Source organism: Petromyzon marinus, chromosome 31, assembly GCF_048934315.1.
Source record: "Petromyzon marinus isolate PM22_M1 ecotype Great Lakes invasive population chromosome 31, UKy_Petmar_22M1.pri1.0, whole genome shotgun sequence".
NCBI classification, from domain to species: Eukaryota; Metazoa; Chordata; class Hyperoartia; order Petromyzontiformes; family Petromyzontidae; genus Petromyzon; species Petromyzon marinus.
In genome coordinates, this window is record NC_133697.1 from 15093778 (window position 1) to 15115673 (window position 21896).

At 46.9% G+C, this 21896-nt stretch overlaps 1 protein-coding gene across 3 annotated transcripts in view; it reads left to right on the forward strand.

Moving 5' to 3' along the window:
• The window catches only part of LOC116947902 (uncharacterized), a 136815-nt gene that overhangs the window by 15037 nt on the left and 99882 nt on the right, over positions 1-21896 (forward strand). For all 3 annotated transcript variants that reach the window (XM_076071151.1, XM_076071153.1, XM_076071152.1), the window contains exons 2-4: positions 4884-5052; positions 7655-7747; positions 21841-21868. In XM_076071151.1, coding sequence (XP_075927266.1) covers positions 4884-5052; positions 7655-7747; positions 21841-21868 — 290 coding nt within the window. The remainder of the gene's footprint in view (positions 1-4883; positions 5053-7654; positions 7748-21840; positions 21869-21896) is intronic.

Consider the following 21896-nt stretch of genomic DNA (forward strand, 5'->3'; position numbering starts at 1 on the left):
TAGGTGGTCATGGATAATAGCAGCTTTTACAGATCACTGGATTAAAAGTCCACGTAACACAATAGTTGCTGAATGCAACTATACCCTCTTTTTGAGCATGGATACGAAACTATACAATGGGTAATTGAGACGCTCTGAGAATGTGATATCAACACTAAAAACACTCACTCCACTTATTATTCAATATGCTCCTTTCTGACATTTAAATTGTGATCGCTGTGTTATAAAACAGACACTTCTGTTTCCGCTTATGCATGCTCAGTGTGTATTTTAAAAAAATGAAATATAACACTTTCAAGGTAGTATTCTTAGGCAAGTAAATACTTTATATTTTAAACGAGGCCATGCAGTTGCAACACAAGTCATGTGCGCACACTAAATGTTTACGAACAAGTTTTATTTGGTAAATATACTCGGGGTATTAATCACGTGATTGACGACAGGTAGTTTATGCCAGTATTCGGTGGGGATTTTATTCCCCAAAACTACCAATATATTTTTTGCAAATTATTATTTTTTTGCTCAGAAATTGATGTAAAAGCAGTTGCCACCCATCGCATAAATCGGACCTCGTATGAAATGTCACGATACAGCGCCAAAGCGTGTGTGCTTTGCAGTGAGTAACAAACAGAAAACTTTAATATATATTTTTTAACAAAACAAAAAAAACTCGCGCGGTTTTAAGATGTGCGCCATTGTAACAAAAAAATTGCGCAGAGCAACAAAGTCGGCAGTGAAACGTTTAATGCCCTCGAGAGGGCCTGGGTCAGCCGCAGGTACCGGCGCTGATGCCTGCCGAGCGACTTCATAATCACTCGAGCTCGGCGGCTGCTGCGTGAGCCGCCGCCGCCGCCGCCGCCGCCGAGCCTCCGCTGCCCGGGACTCCCGTCCCAGCCGGGGCCCCGGCGGCCTGTGCTCCGAGACAATGCCGCGTTGTTCTGCCCCAAATAACTCCCACATGTTACAAATACCTTAATGATGCAATTATTTGCATGGCATCAGTCCTTCATTAAGATTCGTGCTTTGGGCTCCAGAAAGCATGGCGCGCAGCAGCGCAGGTCGCTTTGCAGTTTGTCTCCCTGGCTGCCCGCACAGCCCCGCTCACGGAGCCAGCCCAGGCTGCTCCTCCATCCCTCGCTGCTCACCCCCCCACCCCCGCCACCCTCCTCCCCCCCCCCCAGCCCCTCCTACGTGCCCCCACTACCCTCGGCACGCAATTAGTAAATCATTTTAATTCCCCCCCCCCTCCTTTTTTTCAGAAATGAGTCGGTGGTTACCAAATTAAAAAAATTACTTTGGAGTTAGGATGCAGTGCGCGCAATTGGGAGTGCTGCGTTGTTTCAGCTGGGTCCCCGTGTGTGCGCGCGTGTGTGCGTGCGCGTGTGTGCATCTCACACACGGGGCGCGCCGCTTGTTGTTGTCTGCCGATCAGCCTCCCGTTGCCAGAGGTCTGACCTCCTCGCTGTTTAACGTCCCGCGATGGGGGTCACCGGCCACGTTTTTGGAAATGCGGATGGGCGGGCTGACTTTTTTTTTCCTGCTCCGTATATCGTCCTTTCTTCAAGAGAGCCGCTGCCGCCGCTGCATTGCATTCGGTGATCAAAACAACAGCAACACCAAAAGACAACACGAAACGCTTGGAAAAGCACGCGAGAAATTGAAGCGCTAAGATTTTTTTTTTTTTACCCAACCGGAAAAAAAAATTCGGGTTTTATTTCCGCAGGTTCGCATCGAGGCACGGCTTTTTGGACTGCCTGACAATAGCTTTAGAAAGAAAAAAAAAGGTTTTAAAGTTACTTTGAGGAGCTCCGCCGTAGAGTGTTCGAGCAACATTAAAATGTATGCCGTGTATTATGATTAATATCTGCCACAAACCGTGATTTCAGGACGTCACCGTGATTTCAGGACGTCACCTTGACGGGTTAACATAAATAAGTTGGCTTGAGCAGAGCACGTCACAAAGAAGTGACGATGGCCGGTGGTCGAGACGACCAACGGAGTGGCAGCTAGAGGGGTGGAATGTGTACCAGAGGACGTCGATAGAGATGGAGTTGCAGTTGGGTAGATTGTTGCATCGTGAAGCCATGAGGGATGGCCACAGCTCGTGGAGGTCTTCATCCAGTGGTGATTGGCCGTGGATGATTCATGATTTCATCAGATAATAACAATACGATTTATGGTGGTGTTGTTAACATTATTTTTGTAATCTTGATTTGAAGCTTTCATGACTGCAGGAATCCATACTCTCTGGTTCTTTCGGTAATCATAAACGTCCGTCACCTGATGACGTCCGTCATCAGGTGACGTCCGTCATCAGGTGACGTCCGTCATCAGGTGACCGACGTCATCAGGTGACGTCCATCATCAGGTGATGGACGTCATCAGGTGACGGCCGTTTTGTGTTGCAACCAAAACGTCTTGTTTTCTTTTATTATTTTTTCTATGTACGTGACTTTACCGAAAGAACCAGAGAGTATTGTTTTTGTAAGTGTGAGTGCTGAGAGATTTGGTTAATTGTAATAATTTGTCACTATTTGGGGTTGCAATTCAACTGAGGATTCGTTGACAGTTTATTGTATCGTTTCTCATTGTCTTTTGTTCGTAAATTTGTCTTCTCTTCATTAGCCTCATTTCAAGTTTATCTTAGGCTAATAATTTTCACGTGATTTGCATAATATTTATATAATACATGTTCACACGTACGATGCAATGCATCAATCGCTAACGTCAGAACGATGAAAAGTTGCTTTGATTCATAACTTGTGCTACTTCACGCTTACAAACAATGTTTTGTCATTAGCTGCCGATGTCTTATGCTAAGGATATTATCGTACAACCCTTTGTCACGCCAACCCGTGATGAATATCTGCCTACACCTCGTTGTTTCTCTTGAAGCATGGGATTCTCTGTTTAATAGGGGCTGTGCAAAAGGCAGTAAACCATGCACTGTTCCAAGGTGATATTCTGCCATGGTATGTCTCTATTAAGGCAATACTGGATCCCAAACCAAGTGGAATATTTTAATCACTCCGCCCTTGATTCATGGTAACATCGTCTCAAATCCTATGAGTCCAAATGCAGCTGCATGTTCTGGCTGTCTGCTATTAATCCTCTGACGATGAACTTTACTTCGGCCTCGTTCCAGGCTAAGGGATCCTTGCTCGCAGCACAGAGGTGGAGCAGACTACCGTGGCCTCCCTGCAATACAGAATGCCTCTCTGGCTTGACTGAGTCTTGCGCCATGGCAGATGCAAATTACGACAAACTTTGTGGATTTCATTGCAGCGGAAACAGGTGGTTTGACGAAATATCAATCTTATCGAAACTCCGTTGTGGCGTTTGCAATTTCTTTTGTATAAAATGTAATTTCCAATGATGCTATCAGCGTCATGTCATGAGACAAAAAATACATCTATTTTGAAATCGCAGAGCGGTTCGACACATTTGGCACAGATTGGGGGCCCCAGAAAAGATTTTTCGCTGGACTTCAGAAAAAAAAACCTTTCCAATGGACTCTCTCTCTCCTTTATGCAGTCAGGGGGCGCACTTTCCCACGAACTCCGCTATGAGATTGGTGCACGAGGCAAAGCGATATTTATCATTCTGAGTGCTGGAATTTAGCCACATTGAGTAGAAAACCGAACAATACATTGGCGTGTTTCATGCAGTTATAGGTGATCCTTCTGAGACTTATCTACGTGCTATCCAGGTTTTTGATCATCCAAAATTCAAACCCCATCCTCATCATGAAGAGATGATCAACGTGAGTAGGAGGCTTCTAAAAGTAAAATGTGATTAATTTTTTTTTTCCCCCTGAAAGTAAAATCACATTCTCGGGTGCAGTGAGTTTGACGTCAGATGTCTAAAGTATTTCTACACGATTTAAACTATTCTAGAGCATGTACAAAAAATTATGGCGTTTGTATTGTGATTAGGTGAGGCCTAGCTCTGAGTACTTGTTTGATAGGCCTGCATGAAAGCCCCTTGGTCAGCCAAAGTAACAGACTCCACTTAGTTTATTAAACTTTCCCTCAAGGATTTTAGGGAAGGTCACGATGTCTCAGACTGGCCATTCTGCAACACGATACTTTGCTCTGCTGCTGTTCTAGGGAATTCTCTCTCTCCGAGTGAGTGAACTTTGTTAGGTGTGGTATTCCTGTTGCTGTATTACAGTGAGATCAGCATCGCCATGATTGCAATATTTTGCCAAGTTTAAAATGTCATTACATCTCGAAGTTGATTCTAAACGGTTTAACATGTGGACCAAAGGCCCACAGATTTATAAACACAACAACATACAACCAAATACAAAATAAACATTCCATATATATCATAAAGAGCACATCACATTTGTACAATAAAACAGCAGACGTGAACGCCACTGATTGTGGAAGCATCTCTCCCCTGAGGAAACGAATGCTGTACCCCTTTTGTCCGCTGTACTTGCAACTGGGCCATGCCGAGGCAGCCCTGCACCGCTCAGGGGGCGCCCGGAGCTGCTGTGCCACTCGCGTCGCACGCGGCGAACGCGTCGTCGATGCACCTACGCGGCCCGGTGCCTGCGCGTCATCATGCCGAGCGAAGCCGCGGCAAGCGAACGCCGCCGGTAGCCCCGCCGCGGCCCCGCTTGGGCCCTCCAGTCCAGATTCGGACGTCTCACGAGGCCAGCGTAGTCCAGCTCGGCACGAAGGCTCGCCGGTGGAAAGCCACACGCGCTGCGAGGCGCCCCGCGCTTGCTCGGCTCGGTCGAGCCAGCGGGCATAGAGGTGTTAAAGTAAAGTCGCGCCATTTAGTTTTGGTAGCTGAGTTAATTTATTTTGTTGTGGCTGACGATCGTGGCTGCCCTGTTCGCCCCCACCCCCCGTGCCCCCCCCTCTCCCTAGAGGGCCTCCTGGTCGTGCCGGGGAGCGGCTTCTCGACGATGCCTACCGCCTGCTGCCACGCTCGCTGCCGTGGCCCGACCACACCGCGCTGGCCGCGGCTCGTGCTCTGATTCACCTGCAGCGGGCGCACGCCGGCCACAACCTCAAGCTCTTCCGCAAGCTCGAGCAGGTCGGTGGGCCGGGCAAACGCTCGTGCGGCGCCGCTCAATGCGAAGTGAAACCGCCGGTCTCCACTCGTCAGAAGGATTAGTTCGTGAAACGAAACCGACAAATTAAAATGTCGCAGGCATGAGGTATGTATGCTGTCGGCGGGGGGCCTACAGCGGAAGGACAGCATTCTCACGGTTAGCACGCCGGATTTGCAATCCAGAGGTCGTCGCTCCAATTCCATTTCCCGGCACGGCAGTTGAAACAACGGTGGAAGGTTTTAACATTTCCACTCGCCCCGCTGTCTCTTTGGACTCAGCGGTGTAACGGGGTCGCAGCACAGCTAGCCTCTTGGTAGGGCACGTGTGGTGGGGTGTCGTGTGTGTACTCCCACTTCTTCCAAGACATCTGACTAGCGTGGAAGAGTAGGCCAAAACACTCTCGAGAGCCTTCTCCTTTGGGGAGACCCATCTGCTAGCATGGCCTGAGCAAGCAATTGAAGGGCTGCACCTTTGCCTATTCTCACTTGTTCACCCTTGTACAGTGCGTAAAAACAATAGCATTAAAACGTCACAACATATAAACCACACCTTTGAATACATTTTGGAGTGCAACAAGATAACACTCGCAGAAGTGTAGAGACACTTTATCTTATTTTAATTATTGTGCTTAAATATACGTGAATGTAGACCATCGTTGTTAACTCTCTGGCGGCTACTCAACAAGTCATGCATTGCACATTCATGTCCAGGATCAGTGGCAAATGTTTGCCTGTGTGAAGGGAGTTCATGTAAATGTGACCTTTCAACCGGCGAACCGAGCAGGGCAAGTCAAGATCGTCTTCGGCGCTTGCTGAAGCAAAACCTGCTTAGGTGCTCCCAAAGTACGAAAGCACAGCGGTGGCGCAGTGATACGGGCCTGGGTTCGAGTCCCAACTCGGGTGCCGTTCTGTGAAGAGTTTTATGGTATTCTCTCCCCCTGTCATGCATGGGTTTACAACGACTTGACCGGGTATTTTGGTCAAACATCGCAACGCTGAAACATGACTTGCAAGTCACACAGCAGCCTCTCCCCCCCTCCTCCTACTGCACAAGCTTGGCAGGACCCTCCTAAGAAAGAGCTTTGAGAGCCAGTGAGGCTTCCCTGGATGAGGAGGCATCGTCGTAGTAATAATAATAATACGAGTGCAGTTTGTAAACTCACATACGCAGTGTGTCCGTGAAACCGCGGGTTCGCCATGGTGATTCGGTGTGCGATGTTACGTCACTTTGCTTCACAAGGCCCCTGCTATATCCACAAACAACACATTGAGCCCACGTACAGCTAGCTCGTAATTTGCTCACCAATTCCGTAGAGTTCCGCTCCACTGCACTCTGCGACACAGCACTAGAATGGGATTCCACTGGCCCCGTGGCCAGCGCAGCGTGGCGACGCCGCTGGCAGCGAAGCGTCGTGCCGCTCCGTTTTTTGGGTTTTCGCGATGAAGGGGAAAAAAAAATCCCAATATATTTATTTTATATATTTTGTTGCAAAAACATCGACGGCACGTGGGACATCACAACTATCAGCAGATATTGTCATGCGTTAATTTTGATTTCCCCTTCTTAATGTATTCTTTAGATAGACAAGTATACGGACGTGAGCATTCATACATTCTGCATATGCACAAAGACACAGATCCCCCCCTCTGTAGCCTCAACAGATTATTGGAGCAGGTACTGCGAGCGGGCGGCTCTGAAGGCCGGCACGGCACAAGAGCGGTTGGGTAGCCAGCACCACGTCCGGCCGCCTTTGTCTCCCCGCTCTTGATGTTTACATACCGCAACAGGTACTCATTGGAGGCTGACCCGACCTCGGAAAGGTCCAGCACCGGTTCAAATAATCGTCGCTGGTGTTGCTCGTGAGTGGGATTCGAACTCGGGTCGCCGGGTTCGTAGTACAGCGCGCTAACCGCTGCACTACCGCTCCCCCGTAGTATACACAGTACACACATGCACAACAATTTGTGCACTAACACACAGAGGACCGTGACTAAGGAATTGTATCGGATTGTTGTGATTCTTTGTCAATGGCCATGGCTCACCGAGCCAGATGTAGATACCTCTGGGGTTCTTGTTGCAGTTCGCTGTAATTTCCCAGGGCTCGCAAAGACGTTGTGTCAAGGGCAACACAGATGTGGCTGACCTCTCCGTTCTTATTAAAGCAATTCACGTCTAATCTCTTCACTTACTTGAAAAATTGATCACCAGGGTACCTGCAGGGTATTTCCTAATTTTGACGGTCGGAGTGGAGTTGTTATTTAAAATACAGATTTTAAGCTGTAATTACGTTTAGCAGTTGAAAGCGTTTCCTCTTCACCAATGTTGCTCGTGGTAATTAGACTCCATACTTTTGTATTTAAAGCAGAGCTAACGTGTACCTTTAAAACAAAGCAAAACAATTATCGTGAAATTATCAGGGGAAATATATATTTATTTAAATAATATATATTTAACGTATAAATATATTTACATTTAAACCGAAATCATTGCTTTCTACACACCCCCGCGTAAACGCGCGACTACAGCGGGCGAGTGAATGTTGAGAGCTAAACGGTTTTATTTCCTGCCGTTTGGTCCCCACAGATTCTATGCAAGCTGGGGGAGAGCAACGGCCATGGCGGTCGGATTCTCGAGGCGCTGAGGCAGCGGCTCGGCTCTCTGCTGGCAACGGGCGAGGTAACCGTATGCACCTAAACTCGACTGTGTGTTTTTTTATTTTACCACGTAAGGCCCACAGAGCTACGCAGTTCTTTTTCAGACGCGACCTGGCCACAAATGGTAGCCCAGTGAAGTGGCTTATTACGTGGAATTTTATAGCGGCCAAAATCATGTAAAACGCGGAGAAAAATCCACGCGGCCACGGGGAGAACATGCAAACTCCAAATATACAGCAGCAGGCATCAGGGTCGGAATCGAACCCACGACCTCCTGCATACCAGGCGAGGTAGTCAACATCTCCTAGCCACTGTGGCTCCGACACTATTTCCCTAGCGCCCACCCCCCCCCCCCCCCTGCTCAGTGGCAACCGGCTAAACGGGATCATCAGTGTAACACGTAGACGAGACTCCAACTTGTCGTGGCATTACAGATAGCACCCACACTGTGTTACTGTCGCTGTGCCCCAGTTGTGTTGTGTACACCATCGGCGTCTATATCGCAACACAGCCAAGGCCTCTCGCAGCTTCACGACGTGTCCACCCCTCTGTCGGCGTTGGGTGAGGAGCTGTCCGTGCCGTGGGGGCCCTAGGGGCTACCTGCCTTGCGTAACGACGTCAGAGCTGGGTACGGTCCAGCAATAGGCTTCACTGCACCGTCCTCAGCTGACAATATAGCCCCGCAGTAACCTACAGCGCCTGTTCTTATTCATGAGGGTCGCCCATCCTTGCGCTATGCAGGCTCAAACCTGATGAGCTTCTGAAGTCTGATGAGGCGAGGTGCGGAACCGGGTTGCCAACGTCGCAATGATGCGTGTGTTTATTTCATCAAATAGCTACCAGAGGACAACCCTCATGCAAAGGTGGCTAAAGTTGAATGCACATGCAAGGCATACTTATGCATAGCCTGCTGCTAATAATGTAAAGTAATTGATATCGTGCCTATATAAATAAGCAATATGCAATTGTAAAATGATAGTTTGCGGCAGTATTCGATTGTACTATGCATGTGTAATGTTTGCAGCTTACATTGCAAGCAGGTTTGATGTGTTGATTGAATCTTCTGTTGGGCTTTGTCTTTATCTTGCGTAGTTGTGTCGGGCGTGAGGATTCATTGTGCCATTAGCTGTAGTCGTTATTTTACCACAGTGGTGTACAGTACTGACAATTATATACTAATATAATGAGCCAAGAATGTGTGTGTCCCGCGCGTGACGTTACTCCACATGAGGCCCAACCCCCCCTCCATTAATATTTATGAGTGGGTGGATTTTTACACTAACGCAGAGGAAGGTCGAGCTGAATGAAATAATTTATTACGCAAAGTCGCTTCAAATATGACTTTTTTTTTTTACAAAAAGTGACGGTGAAAAATCCACGCAGCACAGTGCTACATCCGTACGTGACGTCACTTCAAAAGAGCCCACCCCCCTCATTAATATCCATGCCCGCGTGGAATTTATACTAACGAACAAGAAGGCCGTGCCACTCCACATGCCGCACCCCTCCACAATAACCATTAGCGGATGACGTCACTCCACATGGGGCAACCCTCCCCCCCTTCATTAATAATCATGAGCTGAACAATGTTTCTATTGAATGTTTCAGATTTACCGCAATATACACCCGTCCTGGGACGGGCAGAAAAGCCAGTGAAATATAAAAGTAATGCGAGTACAGTTTTTTTCCCAGCACTGTAATCGCTGCCGTGTGATAGAAATGGAACGGTGCGCTCTGGCCCAGATGTATTGCGATGATGGATCTTAAAAGCAAGTGTCGAGAGTGAATCCCTCGTCGTCGCTGAGGAGTTGTACCAGTTTTGTGCACCTGGAGTTTGAGCTGTCGGATCACCACGCCGGGTCCCCGGCTTGATGCATCCGAGTTTTCTCTTTAACGAGTCGGATTTCAGTTTTGACGTTCCGTTCTTCTCGTTCCTGCGAGGGCCTCTTCTGGGGATGACCTCAAAACAAAGACCAAACGTCTTCGAAGAGGTGGCCATACCCAAACGTCTAATGGCGATAAGGGGGTCATTGTATTTGTTTGTCTTGAATGCAGGCAAGGCTGATGAGTCGGATGCCTTCTATGACCTCCTGTCCCAGGTGCTGGTTAAAATGGTCCCTCGGGATAGAGCCATCTCGTTGGGTGATCAAAGTTAGGATTTAGCTAATCCAAAGTGGGTTTAGAGGTTGATTTGTATATGAAGTGTTGTTTTATTGTTACCGGTACACTATGTGAAGTCAATAAGTGCTGTCCTTACATTATACTACATGTATTATTATTTTTAAACCTTGGTTTCGTTGGGCAACTCTGCTGCGTGAGGAGCGACGACGTTGACGATGACGTTGACGACGAGGTTGACGACGAGGTTGACGACGAGGTTGACGACGAGGTTGACGACGAGGTTGACGACGAGGTTGATGACGAGGTTGACGATGATGTTGACGACGACGTTGACGACATTGATGACAAAGTTGACGACGATGTTGACGATGTTGACGACGATGTTGACGATGAGGTTGACGACGACATTGATGACGAGGTTGACGACATTGATGACGAGGTTGACGACGTTGACGACAAGGTTGACGACAACTTTGACGATGAGGTTGACGACGACATTGATGACGAGGTTGACGACGTTGACGACGAGGTTGACGACAACTTTGACGATGAGGTTGACGACGAGGTTGACGACGATGTTGACGACGACGTTTACATTGACGACGATGTTGACGACGATGTTGACGACGTTGACGATGACGTTGACGACATTGACGATGACGTTGACGACATTGACGATGACGTTGACGACATTGACGATGACGTTGACGACATTGACGATGACATTGACAATGTTGACGACGTTGACGACGTTGACGACGACGTTGACGACATTGACGATGACGTTGACGACATTGACGATGACATTGACAATGTTGACGACGTTGACGACGTTGACGATGTTGACGACGACGTTGACGACATTGACGATGACGTTGACGACATTGACGATGACGTTGACGATATTGACGATGACATTGACAATGTTGACGACGTTGACGATGTTGACGACGACGTTGACGACATTGACGATGACGTTGACGACGTTGTCGACGACGTTGACGACATTGACGATGACGTTGACGACATTGACGATGACGTTGACGACATTGACGATGACGTTGACGACATTGACGATGACATTGACAATGTTGACGACGTTGACGACGTTGACGACATTGTCGACGATGTTGACGACATTGACGACGACGTTGACGACATTGACGATGATGTTGACGACGTTGACGACATTGACGACGACGTTGACATTAACGACGTTGACGATGTTGACATTGACGACGTTGACGACGTTGACATTGACGACGTTGATGACGATGACAACAATGTTGACGACGTTGACGACGACGTTGACGACGTTGGCGACAACGTTGATGACAACGTTGTCGACAACGTTGACGATGTTGACGACGTTGACGACGTTGACGACGACGTTGATGACGATAACAACGATGTTGACGACGTTGACGACGACGTTGACGACGACGTTGACGACGACGTTGACGACATTGACGACAACGTTGATGACAACGTTGACGACGATGTTGATAACGTTGACGACGTTGACGACAACGTTGACGACGATGTTGATAACGTTGACGACGACGTTGACGACGATGTTGACGACGTTGACGACGACGTTGACGACATTGACGACAGCGTTGATGACAACGTTGACGACGATGTTGATAACGTTGACGACGACTTTGACGACGTTGACGACGAGGGGACAAACGATGCCGCCGTGGTCCCTCGCATGACCCCGTGCAGCGGCGAGGAGAATCTCGTGCGGAGTTCAACTACAAAGTGCCGCCCTGCCACGCTGTTTTTCGCGGACCGCTCTGGGGAAACGACCTCTGCCGCCGCCGGAGGGCTTTGTGTTTTTAAACCCCGCCGAGCCGGGCGTCCGCCTTCTCCCGGCCCCGCCGAGGATCCCCCGGTCGGCTAAGTCATCCCGCGAGGCTGTGCGCGCAGGTGCACGGCATATGGCTGTCGGTACCGGTCTCGTGTCGTCTCTCTGGGCAGGTTTGCGTTTAGTCGGCTGCGGAAGCGGTGGGGAAACCCCCTCCCCGCCCCGTGCCCTGAAATCAAAGCGTTGACTCTGGAGCGGCTCTGATTGCGGTGTCCATCGCGTGTCTCTCTCCTCCCTCCGATGTGTTGCATCGCGCTCCTTCTTTTTGGTCGGTCAGCCGTTGAGAGCTGCGCAGGCTGTCAGTGCTGTCAAGGGTTCAGCAACACCTTCTCTTGTGGGATGTTTAATTACGAGTCTACAATAGTACGTTCACAACGTGTGTAGCTATGGTGTTGTATCAGAGGCAGCTTTAAAAAGGCATTGCTTCACTGTGATATGCAATTGCTTCACTGTGATATGCAACGTCCTGAAACTGTCACCGTTATAAAGGTCATCACGGTCCTTAAGGGTGGCGGAAAAGTGTTGTGATTATGGAGAACGAGCACTGGATGTGAGTTCCGAAAATCTCCGTTGGTCATTTTATTTTTGCCCGATAGCCGTCGGCAACGTCGGTTCCCGGTGAGGCACAATCATTTTTTGTGTTGCTTTGTGGGTGATTTAGCATGCAGATCTGGACCTTCTTTCTAGTTTGATAACACTGCAGCTTATAGATTGACTTGCTGTGCATATGCACTCTGGTGGGCCTGGACGGTATTGCACTTTTTTCATATATTTGTGCAAATAAAAAAACACTTTCAAACTATTACACATTTGAAGGAAGCATATATTTTAAAAAAATCAGTATTCTTCACAAGTACTCTTTGCTTACAGCAGTAGAAGGTGGATAACAAAACTACTTTTTGTAACAGAGCCCCTACTTTAACCTGGATTAAAGTGGTAACGGTAAAGGTGCAGCCCTGCAATGCCTTCCTCACATCACTGCTGGTAGAAGGCCCTTGTGCGAGAGCGAGCGCGAGAGAGCCACTGTCGTGGGTATTTGGCCTACTAGTCAATCCTTTAGCGAGATGTCTCGGAGGAGGTGGAAGTGCCAACACTTGCGACCCGCCAATCCGCTCTCGCCGTGGCGTACCCAAGCTTGCCGCCGCGTGGGCCAGAGGTGTTGCGCTGATTTCAGTAACTTGGCACATTTTCAACCGCCTCCCGAGAAGCTGAAGCGGCGACCTCGAGGCCGACGGGACCCTCTCCCGTGGCATCCCGCGCGGCGGTTCGCGCCGCTGCCAACGTACGAGCCCTGCGAGAGCGTTGCTGCGTCTGTGTTGCTGTGACAGTGAGATCTTCACGGGTGATTTACGTCCCGAATTGGATCTTGTGACCTGGGCATATGTCATCACTGGTTGATTTTGGTAAAGTGAGCGCGGGAAGCGTGGTGGGGGAGGGGGGGATAGACACAAGTGGGGGGAGAAAAGGTGCCCTGACCCTATAATTACCCCAAATGTCAAGGCCTACATTTAACTCCAGGTTTCAAAAGCGGTTTAATTGAGTGTTGTGCTGGAGCAGGAGTTGTCGGGCCATGGCGAGATGGGGGTGTGTCGGAGTAAACCGGAGCCTGACCACCTCGGTGCACTCCACATTTACATCTGTTTCATAATTTATCAACTGCATGGAATCATATTAGTGGCAGACATGAGTGTAACTCTTTTAGCAGGCACAGTGCTTATCTGATCTATATATATTTCAATTGAAACGTTAAAATTATTCAACGTTAAACAGTTTGGTTTTTAAACTTTTTTTATTCACTTTTAACTTTTTTAGTGTCCCGTAGGCTTTTCCTTTCTCACAGTTCATGTTTTTTTTTGCCACTAAATTCTTGCTGGGATTTCCAATGGATACCTAGGAATTTCTCAGAGTTTAACACTTTTAATGGAATTTAAAAGAGTAGTATTGAAAGGTTTGTTGCTTGCTCATTTTAGCCACTTGTAAATCAATTATGTTGAAATTCGCATTCTTTCAGGCACCAAATCCGAATATGTCGTCTCCAATACTTTACAACTCACCCTTCCTTCTTAATATGGGCCATCGCCTCATAGTCGTTTACCAGCTACAGTACATTTTTTTTAATGTAGTGAGTACAGTGGTGTTAGTAACAGGAGACGCAAGGCTTGCTTGGCTGATGCTTGTTCACCACTGCGAAATGAGTCCCTCATGTTTCTGCTTATAACCCCAATTCACCCCACACTGTTGTCTGGCGGGCTGTGATGCAGAGGTCAGGTAACTTTGGAACCAAAGTTACTATTAAAGTTGTCGTAACTTAGAAAACAATGCCCCGCTGCAAATCAGCGGGAGAGGAAAGCGGTGCTCCACCGTGAATCGCGGCCGTGTGTCTTGGCGTTGATCGGCTGGCGAGGCCCTCTGCCGCACCCCGTAGCCGTGGAAGCGGGGCTGCTTGCTGGCTTACAAGAGAGTTGTTTCTTTGTATAAAAATCCCACTGGCAGATATCATCCTTCAACATTGAGATTTCAACAGGCCATGCACATTGTTGCGACCAGTTTCAATATTTACTCTCCTCGGTTGAATTCTCATGAGTAAAGGATTCTTTACAACAGAGAGAAATACGGTTCATAGGGCGTTGAGCTATGAACCTGGCGACCCGACTTCGATTCTCAGCCACGGCTAACAGCAGCTTATATCACAAGAGGTCTTCCCCCCCAACTCCGTTCACGAAACTGCACTGACCAGCGTGGTGAAGTATGGTCAGACAAGCCCCCGTGGCGTGAAGAAGGCCTCCGTCCAGTTGAATTGAGAATGGCTGCAATAAAAGATGACAGATGTCTCGAGAGAGTGGGAACTCGGGCAGTGGCGCTCAGCGCATGTCTGTGACAAACAAGAAACAAGAAACAGTTGAAGGAGGGAAGGAAATAAGAAAAAATGTATATATCAAAAAAAAAATCAAGAAAAATTTATATTGCCTTCAAATCTTTCACATTGTGAGTGGAAGAAGCAAAAACACAACTCTTTATAAACGGCCAAAACAGAGGAAATGAATGTAACAAAATAAATAAAATAACCCGGCGGGAGAAACGGAATCGCGGCTGGGGCTGCTGGCTCGCCGTGTCCGGTCAGCGCCGGCGCTCGGGCTAAGGGCTGGGGGGGGGGGGTCGCGTTACGCCGACAGACTGACAGCGCAATTATGGCGCGTGACCCCAGCAAGCACCCTTGGTTCCAGAGACTCCACTCAATGTATCCCCTTTCGTGTAGATTGGAGACAAGTGGGAGCCGGGCTGTGGGGCCGTGGGGTTGGTTGGGTTTGCGTTGGGCGCTGGGGAGGGACTGGAGCTGCCGATGGCCGTGGGCTAGGTTCTTTAAACTTGACCGTTTCACCTTTGTCCTGTTGCCTTGCAGATCTTCGGGTTTTTGCGTATCGGAGGCTAAAACTAAACCGCCTAAGTATGCTGATCTGCAGTTAAACGGACGGGAGGGTGGGTGGGTATTGCAACTCACAGAGACGTTCTTTCATGCGGTTGGGCCCTCTCGGCGTTTTTATGTCATCTTGTTGAAGACGACGTTTATGGTAAAGTGTTTGTGTGTGTGTATATATAAATTCTGTATGTATCAAATGTGTATTCGAATGGATGGTTAAACGTTTTCATGCAAGTTAGTTTCAAAAAGGCTTATGATGGACATGAGGACCGTTGCACGAAATCCGAAGTGTCGTGCTGAAGTAATATTTTGTAAACGCGAGTAGACTAATAGGCGCGAGTGATGGATTAATATGAGAAATGTTAACGTTATTACCCGCGCATTGCCTCGTACATGTCAGTGGATTATAAATGGAACAAACGTGGCCTTTTCATGTTGAACTCTCGCAAACATTTCAGAAGTTTTACTCTGCGATGCCGTTCAAAAAAAAATATTATTTTACTTTGTGGTTTAAAAAAACGGAGGTGGAATGATTTGACGGAATTATGTTGGTTCGGGTTTTGAACTGAAAAAGAAAGATCCTTGTGACCAAAACTTTGGAAAATTCACGCTTCTTTCATCATCGTCATCACCGTCGCTGTCTCGCCACTCTTTGTACGTTTGGCGCGTACGCGTGTGAGTGATGTCACACTTTTATTTCATCAAACTGTGATGGAAAACGTTTGTCTCTTAAGAGTAGCACATCAAAAGCGGTTGCTTCCAGGAAAGCCTTGACCCACTGCAAGCAGAATAAAAATAATAACCTCGTTGCATTTATTGTCAAGGTGGAAGCAAATCAAAGCCGCCAAAAATGACCGAGCAAGTTGCGAGTGTATACATCCAGTACGTTGTTAATACTCTGTCCCTCGGTGCAATCGGATAAAACCCCACAGTGTCTTTAGCTCGGAACAGTTTACAGTTGGACAATTTTGAAAGCATCTGTATATATTTCATTTCAATATATAATAAAAAAAATTACATTTTGTATATCCAGCAGTGAATTGATCATGGCTGTGATGATGATGCTCATGATGATATTATAACCAGCTGTACTATGATCTGGATGATAATTCAAATCGTCAAAAATTAAAATCCCAATCAAGTGGTTTCAGTGTTGCATCCCTCCGAGGTCGGTGAAATGAGTACTACATTGTCAAAAGTTGTTGTGCTGCTGTGGAGTGAATTATCCCAACCATAGCAATGTGGAATTTCCACTACTGGCTCACAAGCGTTATCCAGTAAACATGCTGTTCTTGAGCCAACGTTGGTTGACTTTGGGCCAACTTCCACCGTCAACTGTTTACTGGGTCGGTGGCGAAGATTGCTTGTGTGACTTTGATCAACCATAACCAAATAAATTAATTTTTGAACCACGGTGGCTTCACGCCCGGTACTTTTTCTCGGCGTTCCGTACACGGTATGCGCCGACGTACCGCGTCACCGCACGTGTGCCGGCGTGGTCCACCCTTGACTGGATACTACCGGGAGGACAGCCAACGTGCCAACCGAGGTCGTGAGATAATCCAAGCCTTGCAGATTACGCGATGAATATCAATTGTAATAATAGGTTTTTTTCTCCTTTTTTCTGGCAACAAAACTTAAACCTTTTTACAAGGAATCATGTTTACATTAACCACAATACTTGCGGTCAAATGCAAACCAAAAATAATACTCTGATAATTTATGCATTGTCCTTGAAAAGGATTGGCCCACACCAGAGACAGCTTTCCTTAGAGCCTAGTCCCATACGGTGTTCGACTAAATGACGCAAAACGACGCACAACTCAAAGACAACGCACGATCAGAGTAATGAGGGCTCGGAGTAAGCATTTACATCATGCATTCTGACCTTCCCGGTATTGTGGATAATGTAAACATGATTCCTTGTAAAAAGGTTTCAGTTTTGTTGCCAGAAAAAAGGGGAAAAAACCTATTATTATATTTTGGTACTGGCAAAGGAGGCCTCATGATGTAAATATAAATTGTGTTTATTTGCCGTATATTCCACTGCTATACAAATGCACGTTTTGCAAGTGTGGTAACTCGACCTTTTCCCTAATTGTCGTTGCTGCTTTGCGGCCCGGGCTGATTTAAAGATTTCTTATCAGGCCTCAGGATTTAGCCTCTAAAGCATTTTTGTTCTTTAATTGTTAAAAACAAAAGCCCTCGCCGTACACTTGTAACAAGAGGTCTGAAACCGGCGAGGAATGGGGTTTTGCGTTGGAACGTGCAACTCGATTCCTGGCCACTTACATTTTTTTACTGTTGTTTAATTTTCTCCTTAGTCTTGATGGGACGAGAAGTCGGCGACTTTTTACCTCACCACAACCCCGGCAACCTTACCTCCACCTCTCTCCCAACCCCCCACCACCACCAAGACCCACCGCCCCCGGCCACACCACCACCACCACCACCCGAGCTCTCTGTGCTCCCCGACCTCTCCCCACGATTCGGTTGATTAAAATGTTAACGAAAGCATAAACGGCTCTGACAAAATGACGGGTGGCGCATTAAACGGCGTATCTAAATACGAAGTAAATGCTGGAAAACTCATTTCTTAGCTTCGCTGTATCGGGTTTAAAGGGGGCCTCTCCTTCTGTCGCCAATGCATTTTATTCATTCCCCCCCCCCTTTTCATGGTCTACTAATGCAAGTGGAATACACATTTTTTTAATCTATTGTGCTCAACTGTACGCATTTCATAGTTATTAAATTTGAAAGTAAAACGTGCGTTTTTTCTTCACAATTTTTTTAAAATGCTGCTGAAAACTTAATATTCATTCCCAGAGAAAGTAATTGCTCTTATTTGTGCCAACATAATGTTTATTCACAAACTCTAAAAAGGTTATAGAATTGTCAAAGCTAAGTAAGACGCATTTTTTTTACCCAGCGTACACTCTATTTCTCAAAACTTTATGTTACCCGTTTTTTTTTCTATTTTTCCGGGACATTGCATCTTCCAGATTGGGTTTTTTTCTTTCTTATTCTTGAAAAGGAACCCAAAGGGTGCATTGCTTTGGTATTTTCCAAAGCGCCTGACGATCCGGAGAATACGGTAAATGGAATGTAGAACACAATTCGTGACAACTGATTTTGCGTTTTAAATCCAGAGCCACCTCTTTTCCCCCTGCATGTCTGCCTCGCGCGCGTGTGTGCGTGGCTCTCTCTAAACGAGTGGTCATCTGACTTTTGTATTTGTGTTGATTGTTAAAGTTACCCTCTTCCCACCCGTGGAATAAACACCCCCACTTTGCGGCTAACTCGGGCACACTCTTTCGTGATCGTAAAGACGGCCACATAAACATAAGTGCTGTCTGAAATTAATTTTTTGAAAGTGGTGCAATCTCATGGCTGATTAATTGCCTATTAATTTGTTAATAATGTAATAAAATCAAACTGTGTTTTACACGCGTGTTTAATTAAATTGAGACAACATGGCCCTTGCAAGGCTTTCGTTGCTCAGGAAGCAGATGTCTGCTGCCTGCTGTGCAGTTGGATTTAAAATGTTTATAGTAGTTACAACACTGAAAAATTCGGTATCATTGATTTACTTACATGATAATAATGTGCTCTGTAAATGAGAAAATTAAACACTTCGTTTTTCATTGCCAACACAGTACATTTATTATTCATTCGCTGCCACTCACATCTGTGACAACGTGGAAGACAAATTGGGCGGTTTTTAATGCTGTTCAAAATAAATGTCCCTTTTATACATTTGTGAAACCTCAAGTTTTTTTAAAATACAAATCTTAATTACATTTCTGTGTAAAGTTTGCAATTAATTAACTGGACACGTTAGCAGAGCATGTTGAGAAGCACCGGGTAAAACACGGTGAGCGGTTCCGGGGACTGCACTGTTAAAACTAAAAAAAAAACCCGGACCATTTTTCTCTTTGCACTTTTGCTTCTGGCTGCCTCGTGCAATGAATGAGTGCTATGTAGGAAGCCCGCTGCTGTGCTGTTGCCTGTGGTGGGGTTAAGTGTGGGAACTGCCGTGGCTCCACCCAAGCCCCTCCCCCCACCTACACCAGCAATCAAATTAATTGTTGAAATTTAGCGCCATGATTCGATTTAAGAATTAATTCCCTTTTTTTGTACGGACGCTGCCCGTGTTGTGATGAGTAGTGGTCAGCACGCTGAACTTGTAACCCAGAGGTCACCCCCCCCTCTGTCCACACCATAGTTGGTCGACTGGCAGCTCGCTTGTGGTAGGGTAAAGTGTGGGCATTGCTGCCTATTCCAAGACGCCCGGCCAGTGTAGAAGAGTAGGCCGACTGCCCTCTCTTGGGGCCCCTCTAGTGGAGACCCTTCCACCAGCAGTGGCGTGAGTGAAGCATTGCAGGGCTGCCTCTTGACATGTTTATAATGTGTATTGTTTCTTATTTACTGTGCAGTACCTTCTTATTTGCTCCATTAGCCTAAATATAACAGCATATAATTTGCATATACTTTACACAGATAAAACATCAATTCCCACACGCGACTGGATGCACGTGTCATGAAGCTTACGAATCGATATAAATTCATTATTAAAAGCAAATATAAACACAAATCTGGTTTGAGTCTCCACGTGCCAATACACTCCACATGTTGCTAAGCCCTTACCTTCCTAGACCAATATTATCTATCAGCATTTCTTCAAGCAAGCAAATCTCTGGACCAGTTGCAACCCTGGCTCTCATCAGTGGAGTCGGGAATGTTAAATGAATGCGCCTAGATTACCATTCGTTAGTGGCAAGGACATTCTTAGTGGGCTCCATCATAAGGATGTCCCTCCACTTTAATTTTAGAAGTGTTTTAACTCTTTGCTGCAGGACTACTTTTACACATTACATCAACACAATGGAGCTTATACATTTAAATTATTCGTACTTGGGCAAGGCTATGACGTGAAGCACATGGGTTACGCCGTAGCCTGCCACACGTCCCCTCGCTGCGTGCCTGCATATATATTTGGGCGCTGATGTAATTGCCTTTGAATGCAATTAAGTTGTTATGTTAAAACACTGATTTTTTAATTGCAACTTTGCATGACATTACATGGATCACTTTTCGCGGGTCTGTACATTATGGGAAAATAAAGTGCCTAATAATTTTTTTTACTTGCTGCCCCTGAAAAAAGAGGATGTCACTGCCACAGTGCATTATGCGGAAATGTTCAGAACGAGCTCAGAGAAGTGGCCCAGCGACTGGTGCCTGTTTGCAAGTGTAATCTTGGGTATCGCATGTCTTCCGAATACCGCTATCCCACACACGTAGGTCGGGAGGTCACGACACCAGGGCTGTAAGCCAACCTATTTAACTGGGACACAGGCGAATGGGAGCTGCCACAGCAGCGTAACGGTTAGGACACCTGACTTGCAGTGCAGACGTGGCACGCTCGAGTTAAGCGCGTACGCTACAACTGCGGCGGCGCAGCTTAAACACTGGGCACGGTTTGTTAATTGCGGGCACTCCCGCCTCTGGCCAGTGGAAGAGTAGACCGAATTCCCTCCAGAGCTTCCTCTACTGGAGGCCATTCCGCCAGCAGTAGTGTGAGCGAGCAATTGCAGGGCTGCACCTTTACCTACCATTCATTGCCTCCGTTGCAGTGGAGTCGTAGATATGCGTCGTTCTTGTTGCGCAAGGACAATGAAACAACGTTGCCGAGCCCATTGTTTTTTTTAAGGCCACTTGGGTGGGATTTTTTTTCCTTTCAAGTTTTAACAATAATTTACAACAGTTGATATTGACGGCGAATCGTTTTGGCGATATCTTTCTCATTTATGAGTAAATAGTTGTGAATGCGGCGCTGACGGATGATTCTTTAGATGGAGACGGGTTAAAAAGAAGTTTGTAAATTCAAAACATATGTTTACTCTTTCCGAGAGATGGCTGTAACCGGCATTCCTTTCTGCGGAACAGGGCCCTGTTTCCTCGTCTTTACGCGGCGAAGTCACGCAGAACCTTTGCCTTGACCTGGATTTAAACGAAGCCGCGTCACTTTGCCGCACCACCTGACTGGCTTCTCGTCAATCTCAATGCGAACACTCCATGAACGATTCTACTCCCGAAGGTCTATGCCAAATGGCCAACAAAACCCAGTAAAAATAATATCTGTCACATTTTCTCTCGCTCGGCAAGGGCCTTGCCGGGAAAAAACCTTGATTGTAGATGCTTTGGTGTTATGGACCGGTCTAGTCTATTCTGGATGCGTTTCAAATAAACATTTTGTAGATATCAGATGGTGGATATTTAGGTGCCAATTTCGGATTTTATTTTGTATTTTCAAATTGCTTATTCCTTACCGTTACATTTCGCTGTAACGGGCAACTCGGATTCCTGTCTGCGTTATCGGTCACCGCCTTCTTCCATGATCATCGTCAGGTTTGATCTATCCACTGCTGTACGAATGCCTCCCCAAGTTGTCGCCATCCCCTCAGTCTTGTGGTGCAACATTCCCCCTTCGCAACACGAGAAGAAAGAAAAGCCTCAGCTATTCATTGTCTAAGGGAACCATTTTTTTTTTAAAAGCACTTCGTAGTTTCATTAGGTGATGCATGTATACGGATATTGATTTTCATATTTTTTGGGGAAAAAATTAATGGATAAATGTTTGCGTTGAACAATACGTGCATATGCAGTCCGCCTGTCTAACGCTGCACCCCGCTGTTGTTTGTTTCAGATGATGTCGCAGGAGGAGCTGCAGGCAGGTGTGTGCCTCGATCAAGCTGTGTTGCG